Source organism: Trachinotus anak, unplaced genomic scaffold (genome assembly GCF_046630095.1).
Source record: "Trachinotus anak isolate AG129_WGS33_773 ecotype Australia unplaced genomic scaffold, CSIRO_AGI_Tana_v1 ptg000018l, whole genome shotgun sequence".
Lineage (NCBI taxonomy): Eukaryota > Metazoa > Chordata > Actinopteri > Carangiformes > Carangidae > Trachinotus > Trachinotus anak.
Window position 1 is genome coordinate 8,419,661 of NW_027273869.1, and position 14,270 is coordinate 8,433,930.

Sequence of the window (14,270 nt, forward strand, 5' to 3'; positions counted from 1 at the left end):
CCCTCTATCTGAGCTCTCTGTGTATGTTCACCAGCTAATAGTACTGTCTGATGCTTGGTATGATTTTACAGTGGGCTTATCAGAGCTTTTGCTGAAAAGTGCTGCCTGCTGTAGCTGGAAATGACACTGATAAGAGCAGGGAGAATGCATCAAAAATTAAAGTTGCATGCTGTAAAATCAAAGCAATTAGCTGAAAAGTCCAAAACACTCTGCAGAAGACTGGCAGAGTCTGGTGGTAAGTCACTACAGGTGACTGTTTTCACACCATTGTTAATATAAAATTATTGTTTGTGTGATGTTTTATCTTTATTTATTTATTTATTTATTTATTTTGGTCCGCTAGGAGGGGTCACATACTCCATGCTAACTGAAATATGTGAATGCAACAAAAACAAACAGAAAAGGGAAACTCAGCAAACAGTAGCGCTTCCTTGTTGGAACAAGTGCGCAAACAAACTGATGTGGGAGCTTCTGTGAAGGCTCATTTCTCAGAAATTCTTATGTTTAAATACCGAAGGAGAGCTTTTGTATGTGTGGACTGAAAGGACGCCTTTATGGGGTGTGGTCAAAATGACACTAACATTATTCAGTTCAGTACAAATGCAGTGCAGGTGAACCTGCCAGGTGAAGCTATAGTGTTGAGAGGTATTGATTCAACTCTCTGCTCATGTTTGCAGGTGCAGTGTGCTTGTACCATAATTAAGGAGTATTCCAGTTTTATATTGCATAACTTTGTGAGTGATGTGCAGCATTTAAGCACAATAATCTTCCAGTACAAAGAAAATGTGATAATAAATGTTATACTTTGTTACAATTAAAATAAATACATTAAGACATTGCATTGTTCTGTAAGACATTGTAAAACAGTATTATTGTGTATTGTATTACCATAAAAAAAAAAAAAGAAATAGAGTGGTAGTTTTGTTTGCATTTTTTATTGAAAATAGAACTTTAAATTAGGATGGAAAAAGTTTAGCTGCAAGATAAATGAATACTTTAACTTAAAAAATGACAATACACACTGTAACTTACTCCCAAACAACAGCCAATAACTATAACAACCATACTAACCAGCGCATACACAGTAACAATATATAACATTTAAAATATCTGTCCACATTGCAAGTATTGACTTTGACTCTAACAACGTTCTTTGGTTATTCTGAGATTAAGTTGGCCTTCTCAGTGTTCCCACACCGCAGTGAATCGGGTATGAGGATCCCTCTGTGGGTGTGATTTTGTAATGCAGGGACCACACAGTCAAGAGCAGGATCTGCAACAACAACAACAGGAATAGCGTCAGGTTTGAGTTGTAAGTGAGCTATGTGAAAATGATCATGCAGCATAGTCAGCAAAAGATAAACATATCAGATGATTTTCTTACCTATTTGCTTTTCACCTCTGTATGGTTTTTGTTTCCTTCTCTGATACACTGGAATAAAACACAGAAAATCAGATGAGGAAATATAGCAATAGACAGATTCAGTGTCTGGTTTTCGTTCAATTCATTGGGGATTTTGCATCTAATACATGCACAGTACCTGCAATTTCTGCAGTACTGTAAGCCATTAATTCACAGAGGAGGTCAAGTCCATTTCAAACAACTAATGTTGTACACTACGCAAACACAGATTCTTTCCTGAGCTACAGTAGCACAAGTTCATGAACCTGTTCTGGTACAATGACAAATCAAACTATTATCACCTTGTTGGCAAGCACTTACATGTACAGCAGGCAAGTGTATAATTATTTTTGACATGGTGTGTTTTGCACCTGTTACAACCACTATTATATGAAAAGTAATACATCCTACAGTTCAATATAATAACTGTTTTTAACATTAGAAAACGAAATACTTGTAGTTCGTCTTCTTAAGCAAAGTCTGCTACCAGGAGTGTGTAACAAAGTCTGAGAGTTGGCAGGGTGGCTGCTGGAAGTGGGCCTATATCAATTTTAGTACAAGGGCTTACATTACTGTATGTCAACACAGAAGGCAAAACTGCAGGCCTGAACTTGTTAGTGTAATTTTCTACTTACCAGTTAACAGCACATGGAGCACCAGAGTGATAATTATGATGCCAGAGAGGCAAATACCAGCTGGTACAACAACCCAGGTCAAGTCCAAAGAGGTTTGACCGCTGATGACATGTCTGAGAGGTGAGGACTGATCTGTGAAGAGAATTGACAGTGTATAGACTGGTGCTCGGTGGATAGGATTTTATATGAAAGAAACTGGACCTCAAATGAACCTAGAACAGCACATCAAAGATGGTATTCTTCACTTTCCTCAGGGACCTTGTGTTTACACATGGTGTTATCCAGTGATGCACTCAAATTTCAAGGGAAATAAATGATGATGGTACTGAGAATCTTTTTGTTTTTCCAAATGGTGCCAAGAAACCATTTATGGCAAACTTCAGAGGAACATACATTTGTGATTACCCTATTAGACAATGCATGACAGTAAACATGAGCTCAGTTCCTGCTTCAAACCACTTTAAAAAAAAAAAAAGTAGTGGTAACACTTTGCATTTCAAAGGTTTGGTTTAATCACTTACAAAGAAGGGGAAGAAAAAGAAAGAGTTGTGACCACCCAGATTAGCCCACATAGAATGAGCCCAAGAGAAAATTCATCTCTCAGTTTGTAAGGAGCAGCAGCCCAAAAACCATACTTACTGCATTTCTCAAAACAGTGAATGACTGTGGCAGCGTACTTCACATCGAGTCTCTTCACCTGTCCAAATACAGCATTCAGAGTCATTGTAAATCTAAATGTCAAGGGGCACACAGATTAGCTCAAAGGGGATATTAACTATACAAACATACCTGGACACAAGACATGCATAGTTCCTCTGGCAGGTTTAAGCAAGCAGCTTTATTTTTTTCCTGAGAAAGAGAAAAAAGAAACAAAAAAAAACCCTTAGGAGCTTAACCGTGCAAGTGTTTCAGACGCTGCCATGGTTTCTGTTTTGCTTTTATTGTGTCTTTATCTGCTATCGGCCATGTCACATAAATGAATTTCCTGCAACAATAATACCGTAAAACATGTTGTTGCACATTTTATGTCCTGTGGTCACTATAAAATGTTATTTTTAAGATCTAAACGCCTCTTATTGCTTTGTAGATTAAAGACTGTGGCTACAACACCTGTGAGAAAAGTTATTATGTCCCAGGACAACAGTAAGCAGATGCACAAGAAGCTGACATGCAATCATTGCAAGCATGTTGTGACAGCACCGTCATGCGTCCATACAGGCCACAAGAGGTGACTGAAAGCTTTGATGAGTATGGAAATGATGTGAATCCACTTATGACAGATTTTGGGAGTGGTGGAAGTATTCAGATCGCTTACTAAAGTAAAAGTACCAACACAGCAATGTAAAAATACTAAAGTATATAAGCAACAGCAGAAAAATATAGTTTACAAAAAGACATCATTAGATAATCAAAACTGAAGCATCAGTGTGTAAGCAGCATGTTACTGTGCCTAGCTATAAATCTGAGGGGTTGTGAGATAATTAAAGGGAGTGGAAAGAAGAGAAAACTAAGTTTTATACTTGAGTAAAGTACGAGTACATTAAAATTCTACTTAAGTACAGTTCTTGAGTCAATGTAGTTAGTAACTTTCCATCATTGTCTTCTGGAACATAGTGCCTAGAGCTCTCCACCACTATTATCAAAAACCAAATAAAGGAATGTCTTTTGAAACCTTTATTCAATTTGCAACAGATGAGGTTTCACTTGACAAGGGTGTGGTACCTACCACATGCAGAGTGTGTGTTTTGGTGGTCTGACATTCATCAGACCCTGGAGACCTCTCACACAGTCCCACGGAAAACGTTGCGGCGATGTGTGACATCATCGTCACTTCTTCATAACCCTGTTTTCCTGTCACAACCACCTCCCACGCTGCAAATTATTGCACAGATGTCATTTTAATGAGCAATTATACAACATCCCATTTTATAATATGTCATTACTGTGATGATATAATCTAAAATATAGTTCAATGATTTATTGCCCTGATGTAATGTTGTGATAATCAGATACTTGTGTCATATAGTGTGACAAAAAAATGCTAATCTAAAAAAAAAAAAAAAAAGCTCTACCTTGAAATCTCCCATCAACAAAGGGGCACCTGGTCCAGGACTGAGAGCCTGCGGTAAACTTAAGAGTGAGAAAGATGAAATTATTGCACCACACGACTCTATTAAACACGTCATAATGAGCTCACAGTAAACAGTTCCAGTGAGCAGCTTATTCACTGTTCTGGTTTGTAGTTAGGCTACAAATTAATTAAAAATAGCAGGAACGGATGTGGGCGTGAACACAACTTCCCCACCATCCTGTTCCATTGCTCCATAAGGCATTCAAATTTTTTTCACCCAATTGTGTTTACAAATGGTGTCAATACCACCAACAATTAGCAGAAATGCAGGCAGATATTACTGCTGCGATGCAGTTATAACCTGAAATTGACACAACTGAATTTAACTGCACTCTCTCAACTTTCGGAAATGTGTTATTTGGGAGCTCAGAGTTAGATGAGAAGATTGATACAACTTTCATGTGTGTATGAAAGTAGGAAGTCACTGCCAGCGCTGTTTAGCCCAGCTTACTTATTAGCAGATGGCTGAAACAAGAAGCTTGCTATGTACAGTTAGCTTAGCTTAGCACAAAGATCTGGAATTGGGCAAACACCTAGCCTGGCTCTGTCCAAAGCTAACAAATCCACCTACCAGCACCTGTAAAGGTTGCCACATGACTAACAAAGATGCCAGGAAGCAGCTGTGCCCAGCCATAACTTATCATTTTTTACACTTCAGTCGTACATATTAAACATAGAAGATATAATTTGATAAGATATAGTTTGTTGTTGCTTTAGAGGTGGCTTTTATTACACTTAGTGAGAGCCAAGCTAGCGTTCCCCCCCCAGTCTCCACTATTTGTGCCACCAAAGCTAATCGGCTGCTGGCATTAGCTTTGTATTTAGTGTAGCCTGCAGAGTGGAATCAATCATCTTCTCTAAAGATCCATGTTGCACAACTGCTACAGTGGAAAGGGCATTTGATTGTAATCAGACAAATAAGCAGAAAGAGGAAAAAATACTTTTGCATTGTTCTTAAATCGAGGAGGAATCGCTAGGTTGCCACTAAAAATGTCAGCCCTATTGTTTTTCTACTGTTTCTACTAAAGAGCCAAAGGGGGAGAAGTGATCATTACCTTTATGCACAGTTGAGGGTGTGGATCCACTTCAGTGAACGTTATCTGAAAAGCAAAGATTGATGAAACAATTATTGATGAAATAACACTTCTCGAAACACAAAACAGTGTTGCAACCTCTCAAATGGAAGTCCGCTGTTTTTAGATTAGATTAGACAAACTAAACACTTCACTTTTGGCTTGTTTGGCTTGTTTTTGTCTTTTTAGGTCAGCTGGATTCAGCTTTCAGATTGGAGACTCTCACGTCACCAGCTATTTTTGTATCAGCAGAGAATTCCCCTCTCCAGTGACATGGCCCCAGGTTTAAATCAGATAACAATCTCTGACTGTCTCAGTTTTGTTTTAGGATTCCCAGGTGTGCCAGCCTGTTAGTTCAGCAGCTTTTTGCGTGGCCGTATGTGGGTTTAACTTCAATATAAACTTCACATGCTACGTTACACTGTTTACTCTTCCATATACGTAAACACTTTGTCAACCAAATAAAAAAACAACTTCTGTTGTCGTCATAAATTCTTTCCTCTGTGTAAAGTATAAAATTTGCTCAGTCATAGAGGAAGCTGGTGGCAGGATGATCTTATACTTTGCTTAATGTGTAAACAGCTGACATCACAAGCCACTTATCTGGTGATTAAGCACCACACATGTGAGTCATTTTCATAGACAGATAGATAGTGCCCTGTGGTCCATCTCACATGGTCTGGATCCTGTTTGGCATTCCTGGCATGCTTAGCATCTATTAATCTACCGCACTGTTGGCTTATATGCACACCGCCTTTGGATTTCATGCTGAAGTGACTGGTGACCATCACCAGCAACCAGAAACCTTAAAAAACTTTAAAGGCACAAACCTTTCCTCTGCTAACGTTCTGGGAGGCGTGGGGCAGGTCCACACAGTCGCCGTCCTCTCTTTTCTGACACAACGCAGCCACAGCTGTAACTGGACAGAGTGACTCCCATGATAGCGTCTCCTCCAGCGGGTCAAAGTTAACTCCAAACCACAGTTCTTCAAGACCTGTAAGGTGGGGAGGTCACAGTCTTTCACATCACCTATCGTATGGGTTTTGAAGTACTACTGCACATACCCCCATTTACTACTGAATTTTTCGGTGACTGAATGCAATCAAGTGACTCACGGTCTTTGAATGGGCAGACCTGGACTCTGGGGGCATCCATCACAGCTGACCATCCCTGTGAGTGATAATGAGTATGAATAAAGTTCAATTTCACAGACTTTGCATACACATAGAAACAGTGTTGACAGAAACTGTACCTCGATACAGAGGCAGGGCAAAGGTCTGGAGTACAGCAGGGTTGCAGTCTTTACAGGTTCCTCCTTCTTTATCTGAAAGATAAACAAAGTTTTGTAACATTTATTTATCTTGTTTGGCATGTGTGTATGTGCTTGAATGTGTGTATTGGTTGGTGTTGGCTCTTGGTGATTTTTGAGTCACAAGATTAGTCAGCCACATTTTTTCCACTAGTAGAGTCTGTGAGAGTTTTTAATAGTTTAATCTTCAATAGGGTAGAGGATGCTTGTCAGATTATGCACCCGATTGCGTGTGTTAGTGGCTCTCACCTTTAGTCTCTTAAAATTTGCAGTTAAAGATAGTTACTCAGTGAGTGAGTAATAATACATTTGCTTTAGTAATACAAAGCACATGGCCTACTGACTCACTTGGCAAAGACAGGTAACAAAGGGTGCTCTGACATAAAATCATTAGTAAGTATCGCCACGCTGCTTTTGAATCTGAATTCCCTTCAGCATGTGTTGTACCCTGTCTGAGTTCATTTATAAATGTATTTATATAAATATATTTAAACACAAAACATTATTCTGATTTTTGTAGTTTCCAATAAATAGAAGAACTAACCAGTGTGCTCGCCCCAGTGCCATAACAGATGAAACCCTTGTAGCACAGACGGAGGTGGTAGTTGTGATCTTCAAGCATGTCTGACACACTGACACTCAGCTCCTTCTTCTGTGGGTTTACATCGTACGATAGCCTACCAGCTGAAAGAGACAGAGGTCAATGTTAGTGGAAACTAGAATTACCGCCTCGCAGTTGCCTCCACCACTTTATATGACTCTGTTCACCCAGAGTCATATAAAATGTTAACCATTTGTGTGAAATTGTGTCATAATTGCTGTGTGAAGTTTATAGTATATATACCTTTGACCACCGAAATCTAAAAAGTTCATCCTTGAGTCGAGGTGAAAATTTTTGATCAAATCTGAAAAAAGCCCTCAAGATATTGCATTCACAAGGCCAAAATCATGTTTTTGACGTCACTGTGACCTTGACCTTTAGCCTTTGACCGCCACTGTCTAATCAGTGTGTGCTTGAGCCCAAGAGATTTCTAGTGCCAAATTTGATGGGATTCCCCTGAGGAGTTATTGAGATTTACAAGGCCAAAATCATGTTTTGTCCTCAACCTTTGACCTTTAGCCACCAAAACCAAATTAGTTAATTAATTAATCCTGGAGTCCAGTTGAATGTTTTTGCCAAATTTGAAGAAGTCCCATCAAGACTAGAACGGGACAGATGGAAATACATACAGTACGTCAGTACAAACGGACGAACAACCCGAAAACAATATACGCCCAGCCCTGGCTGACGCCGGTAAAGGGCCTACGTTAGACAGCCTATGTTGTGGTTTCAAAACATTGGGAAATTTTAGTTCTTAAGGCCTCTAAAATGTATTAAGATTGATCACCCTTTGATTGAATTGACAGGGCTGACTGACATACAGTATACACGCTGTGGTTGAAATCTTGTGAGCTGGAAAAAAAGGACTCAGAGTAGTGCCACACCAATTTCTGAAGATGTCTGGTCCAACAGGCCATATATATTCCTCGGTATCACATGAATGCAACACTCTGCCGTATCCTACCGAAATAAGGCTCATCTATAGTCTAACTCTATATGTGTAAAGCCTTGTTATTGTCACATGTTCCTAACTTATTAATATTATATCTGTCTTACCCTTTGCCTATTTTACTCACCCTTGACTAGAACTGGATTTGGTCTAAGTTATGCTTTTCCCTGGATACTTGTTTATAAAACTTTGGTTGCCTTAGCTACAGAGAATAGTAGTGGCTCCATCTACACACCAACAGTCATAATAGAAACTAAACAGTGAACTATATTCTTACAATGTGAGTGAGTCCTGACCTGAACTCGTGGGAGTGTGAGAGCGGAAGAAAATTCTTTCTCAACCCCTATGATCAGGAATCATAAATTACCAAAGTTTTTTTTTTGTTTTTTTTTTTTGACTCAGAATGTTGGTCATATCAATGCATTGCCTAGTTTGCTTATAAAAAAATGTACTTACTGATGCATTCTGGGACACGTCTTCTCAAATCTTCCCTTGTACATTCTGTGGAAAAAAGTAGCAAACTTGAAAAAAATAAAAGTGGCCAAAGACAACAGCAAGATAAATGTGACATCATCCCTGCATGTGTAACTTTTACGTAATAACATCCACCCACTACAGTTTTCTTAGTGTGAATCATTTACCTTCATCTTAACATAACTGCAGATCAAAGCGTTTGTAATGCCTCAGGTTTCTACCATTTACAAGGAAATACTTAAGAGATTAAACAACACCATATATGGACTTCAGCTATTTACAGTGTGAAACATCTGAACTTCAGCTCCTCTATTTCCTGTTTGTGCACCATCAAGTGCCCATGAGTGCATGTTTGCAAACTAATGCAAATATACATCACGTGTCCTTACCTGGAGCTTCATAGGTGCCAGTCCAGGATATGCCACAGTAGCTCGGCTGAGTTTTCACAATTACTTGCACTTGTTGGCTTGGAGAAACCTCAGTGCAATCATTCTCAACTTCCACCTTCAAAAGGGCAAATAAAAGGCAAACACACAAGCTGTCACATCTGCTAAAGTTCAGCAATATCATCATGGGAACTGTTATACACATTTGGAACACAGCTTTAACAGAAGAGTTCCTCTTGCATCACATCTCTGGATTAAATTAGTACAAGAGCTACTCTTTCTTGGGGCTGTTAAACAGTACCTGCAGTCCAGACATTCGTCCTCTTGATGATCTCGTGAAGCTGAAAATTTGGCAGTTCACCATCATCCCTGCAGTGGCCGTGCAAACAGACAAACCATGGATGGACTCTGTGGGAAAAAAGTAAAAGTCAAACAGTTACAGTAAGTTAAACATTCAAAAACTATCAGAGCTTTTCAGTGTGAGTTAGTATTAGTTTAGTGGCTATGAAGGAAGAAATGTGGTTTACATAGTGGATTATTGGGATCAGAGGGATTTCCCCACTCCAGCCCAGACAGTCAGGAGATCCGTAGAGGTTAATACATTGCAATGCTGAAATGGAACAGTGTGTATGTGTTGACCAGTGTATGTTTTAACCACACCTTATCAGGTTTTGCAGTTGTGTGCAGAATAAGGAACAGAAAAGGTCAATTGACACATTCATTATGCAAAAGAAGAAGTCTGATCAGGGAAAGTGATTGGTTTTGTAGATCAGACTTCCTTCATGTTAATCTGGAAATGCTCTTCAATGTGTCATCAGTGATAACCGTCTTTAACATTAACAAGTTCCACATTGGCTTGTCTACACCGAAAGAGCTGCATTCAAAACTTCCTTATTAGGAGAGTTAAAGAAGTTGGGTGACAACTTGTGTAGGTGTGAAGGTCAGTCATAGAGAATGTACAGTCATGCTACAAAAATTAAAATGCTGTGGACAAACTTCGTTATTTGGGTTTTTTTCTCAAAGCAATTAGCATTTGCTGGACCTGATACTAATGGCTAAAGGTTGGGGGCCACCTAACTGAATATGACCTTACTCCCACAGCAGCCACCAGCATCACTAATATAATATGTTTTGTAGCTGAAACTTCTGGATAAGACAACTGATGAAAAAAAGGTCCTTTGTACAATACCATCTCCAGAAACAGATACTAATCCACAGGTCTCCATCATATCAGCATTTAATTGTTCTGCAAGCCACCATTATACAGAATTTGTTATGTGAATGATGCATGTTTTGTTTGTTCACAGAAAAATGAGTAAGACCTGCTAAAATGCCCAGTAGGTTAGTGACAAGCATTACTTCCATACTATATCTTTTTTTAAATCTCCACCAAGACCAACCCAATGTGTCATGTCTATGAACACATAGACATAATGGAAACTTTTTTAACAAATGTGGCAGCTGAACAAGTAAACATCTGGACGGATTTGTTCATGGTTCAATGTAATATTGCTACATTCCATAATCTAAAAAAGCTGGCTAATGTGGGAATACTTCATTTACCCTGGGCTAAGCTCAAAATGCTCGCTGTAGGAGAAAGGTCTACATTAATGACAACTTAAAGGTTTTTGAGCCAAGCTAGCGACATGGCCCTACGGACGGCAATGCCAATCTGTTTATTGATTGGTCAGTCCACACAGACATTCATGTTCCCCTGAGGACTGTAATAACTTTCTGATCCCTTGACTTTTTATCTAGTGACATCATCAGGTCAAAATTAGAATGTGTCCAACACTAATTTGGTTTCTGACCAAATACCCGAAAATCTTCTCCCATCAGCCTCCACTAGGCTTAGTGCTAAGTAGCAAAGTTTAATATGATAATATTAAACTCAGTCAAACCAAGTTGAACATGGTGAACTAACTTCACATAGAATGCTGGCAATGTAATGTTGAGCATGGTAGCATGTTGATATACCTTAGTTATTCACATTTACATACCAGACAGTTGTAATACAATTTTGATTCTGAGGCGCAGTGAGCACTTCTGCCTCCCCTCACAGCTCATGACCGTGGAGAGGCTGGTGTTGTGGAAAACGGAGGATGTGTTGAGACCTTCAGCAGCGCTCTGACACAGAGGAGGAAACCTATCTACACAGAAAAACATAATAAATGCAGCACGTTATTTTTCTCAGGAGCATGCTGTCGTACACTGAGAAAAACACTAAGGGACTCTGTTTGCAAAGTCCCACAGTGTTTTAATACAATGGAAGTTGCCATGCAGGGTGTGTACTTCCTTGGAAAAAGGCTGTTAGCCTCAGCGGACAGGGAAATACATTTGAACTATCCTTTTTATCTCCCTCTGTTATTCATAGGACATTCCCTCCACTATCATGTCCTGCACAACATCGTGACCCTTCTTTAGCACTTCGTGGTCTTCACTCACATCCTTGGTGTATGTGTTCTGATCAGGTTTAATACCACAATTAATACAGTTCAGTGGTTTAATATGACGCCCACATACCTTTCAGTGATTGTACGACAGGATTGGAAAAATACATCAGACATCAATCAGATATTTATCTTCATAACATGTCAAGTAGTTACGCATTTAAAAGGTTCTCATTCCTTATGATAGGTGGGGCACCCTGCTTTTTTAGTTTCTCACCATGGTGTCACGTGATTTGGTTTCTCACAATAGTCTTCATCTGGCTTTTTTTTGTTTTTTTTTTAAACTTGTCTGAGAATTGGACAAAATTTAATAAGACATTAAATGCTGATAATATTAACTCTTGGTAGCCACACACAACCTTCAGGGAGTTACTGCGCAGAACCCTGTGCTGTGTGTATGCATGAGTGCAGGTGTGATACAGTAGCCATGCATGTCTATACTCACAATCTGGCTTGGTCCTGCAGTGAAGACCCTGCAAGGAGAGAAGATAGAGACACCTGAGCGAAACACCCTGTGATTCTCTTCTATTAATACACCAACTGAACAGAGAACACAGGATCTTTCTACATCCTCATTGCTCCTTCAGGGGAAGTCCAGTCTGTTCTTTTTTTTTTTTTGCTGCTGTCATGGTCCAGGGAAAATCTACTTATACCACAGTTGCAATTATTTGAATATCATATCTTAAATCTCTAATTTGGCAGTTGCAACAAGAGTCTGTGCTACATTTATTTGAAGTTAAATGATGACGACATTTCACACAGTGATGCAATTCGTGTATCACCAAGGTTGTTTAGTACAATCCACTAAGGTTCACTGACACAATTTTGTAAAATACATCCTTGTTTGTTCATCAGCCAGGAAATATGCCCTGTGTGAAAACTATTCCAGATATGGGCAGCTATTCCTCCACCTAGCGACGAATGTTGATTAGAGTATGTTTTCACTTGTGTGATGTAGATGTGATGTGGTATGTGCTTCAGGGTTTTTCTATGGTAAACAATTTCAGTTGTTCTTTGTATACATTTATATTTGTGCTGTATTTTAAAGAAGCATTGTTTTTAGCTATATTCATCATTTTATTCAAAGACCAAGCAGTATCCAGTGTTCCACGAGGTATATGAAGTCATTCACATGATCTAAATGATGTTTGAAATTTAGTTTTGTAGATATTGATTTATGTTTTGAGCATATATACTTGCAGAACTGGTGTTATTAAGGTGCATTTGCAACACTGAGAGAGGGGTACACTTAAAATCTTCAGTTTCAGGGTCTGTTCAGGTCACTGAGAGAGAAGTTAACATGGATTGGGACCTGTCCACTCTCTGCCCAATTCAATTTACAGCTGTGTCCTCCTTAGGCTTGAGTAAATGAATAAAATAAGTATCCTGTAAGGGATTCTTCAAATCCATTATCCTTTAAGAACTAAACACCCCCTGGCCACCCTTAATCTGGACTCTGTTGCATGCATGCATGCAGTGCCAGGTTCTGTCATTATAAAATGTCTAAATGAGTCAAGAGGTGAGTCATACAGTGTCAGGAATTGGCTATACAGCTTGAGTAGATGCATCCTGATAAACTGGTGGACTCTTGGAACTTGAAGAGTCATCGAGGAAATTCAAACTCAAAGTTTACCTGAAAAAGCCCTGTTACTAGAAACTGTATAGGAAAAAATATACTAATGTTTGGAGAGATTTTTTTAACTGTTGTGAAACAAGTTAGCAGCAGCCTGAATGGTGCATGTAGTTGTAGTGGTAAGTAGAAGAAGTAGTACAGAAATTATTGTAAGTGTGGGTGTATTTCTTTCAACCACTGGAAACAATGCAACAAGGAACAGCAGCAGTAATGTTTGCTGTAGCAATAGAATGAATCCTGTGTTAAACTGTAATATTAGAAAATAGAAGCACAGTGACGATCTGAGCGCAAATCATGTGACACTGATGCTTCTAAGGATGCAGGTTTACCTGAGAACACCTGGTGCCACATGTGTCTATCCTCTCCAGTCCTGTGCTTTCTGCTGCAGCTCCATTCAAACCCAAACAACAGTGAGACATCAATAAGGCAGCCCACAGGATCATCTTCACAGGGCAGCACTGGACTTCTTCTCCCCCTCTGCTTCTCCAGGTCCTGTAATCTGTTACCTTGTCTGGCTTCTTGGTCTTTAGACTCCTCTTCTCTTCTCCTCTGGCAGGGCTGAGTGGCAGGGTCAGATGAGGCTTGGCTGGGAGGCTAACAGGTGGTTGGATGGTGAGGAGGCTCTCTTGTTTATAATACCCTGAATGTGATGATAGCCAGTGTGTAGTGTACTCAGGAAGAGCCAAGTGCAGAGTGAGAGACAAGCAGCTGAATAGAGTGGATTTAAACATTCCCCATGGAGGCGGGGCTTGTACTGTGACTGGTTGTATGCTAAGTATGATGTTACTGTCATACAAGTCATACTGCACATCCTCTTTTCATTTGTATATATATTTTATATCTATTTATTTTTATAATATGTATTTTTTTGTATTTATCACTTATGTTAACCTTAAAAAAGTTATTTGACTGCCAGCAATGAACTGTGATTAAGTGGAAAAGGCACAAAATCCTTTATACCACTGCACCCACCCACGCACAAACACAGCAAGTGATAAGTCTCTATTAGGATTTACGGAAAAGAGCAAAGTCTTTAAAACTTACAGTGTACAAAAAATAACAAAACATGACACCATCTGTTTCCTGAAAGAAAAGCTTGTACTATAATTTACAGTAAAAACACCTATAAAATCCTGTTAAATCCAGTTCAATCAGTCAGGTCAAACCAGGAGACAACTTAGACTTGGTGGCTGAAATCTGATACGAGCACAGTGTTCATTATATTCT

General features: G+C 39.2%; 1 protein-coding gene across 1 annotated transcript; it reads right to left on the reverse strand.

Moving 5' to 3' along the window:
- Nucleotides 1-916: 916 nt before the first annotated feature.
- On the reverse strand, nucleotides 917-13,794 carry il17rel (interleukin 17 receptor E-like). Its single transcript, XM_071502258.1, has 18 exons — nucleotides 13,373-13,794; nucleotides 11,856-11,883; nucleotides 10,961-11,110; nucleotides 9,262-9,368; nucleotides 8,964-9,078; nucleotides 8,557-8,601; nucleotides 7,095-7,234; nucleotides 6,494-6,565; nucleotides 6,357-6,411; nucleotides 6,072-6,235; nucleotides 5,224-5,268; nucleotides 4,110-4,167; nucleotides 3,764-3,909; nucleotides 2,827-2,886; nucleotides 2,677-2,734; nucleotides 2,038-2,169; nucleotides 1,385-1,432; nucleotides 917-1,273 (listed from the first exon to the last, which is right to left on the reverse strand). The coding sequence occupies exons 1-18, from the start codon at nucleotides 13,772-13,774 to the stop codon at nucleotides 1,158-1,160; spliced, it is 1,941 nt and encodes a 646-aa protein (XP_071358359.1). The 5' UTR covers nucleotides 13,775-13,794; the 3' UTR covers nucleotides 917-1,157.
- Between the last annotated feature and the right edge of the window lie 476 nt (nucleotides 13,795-14,270).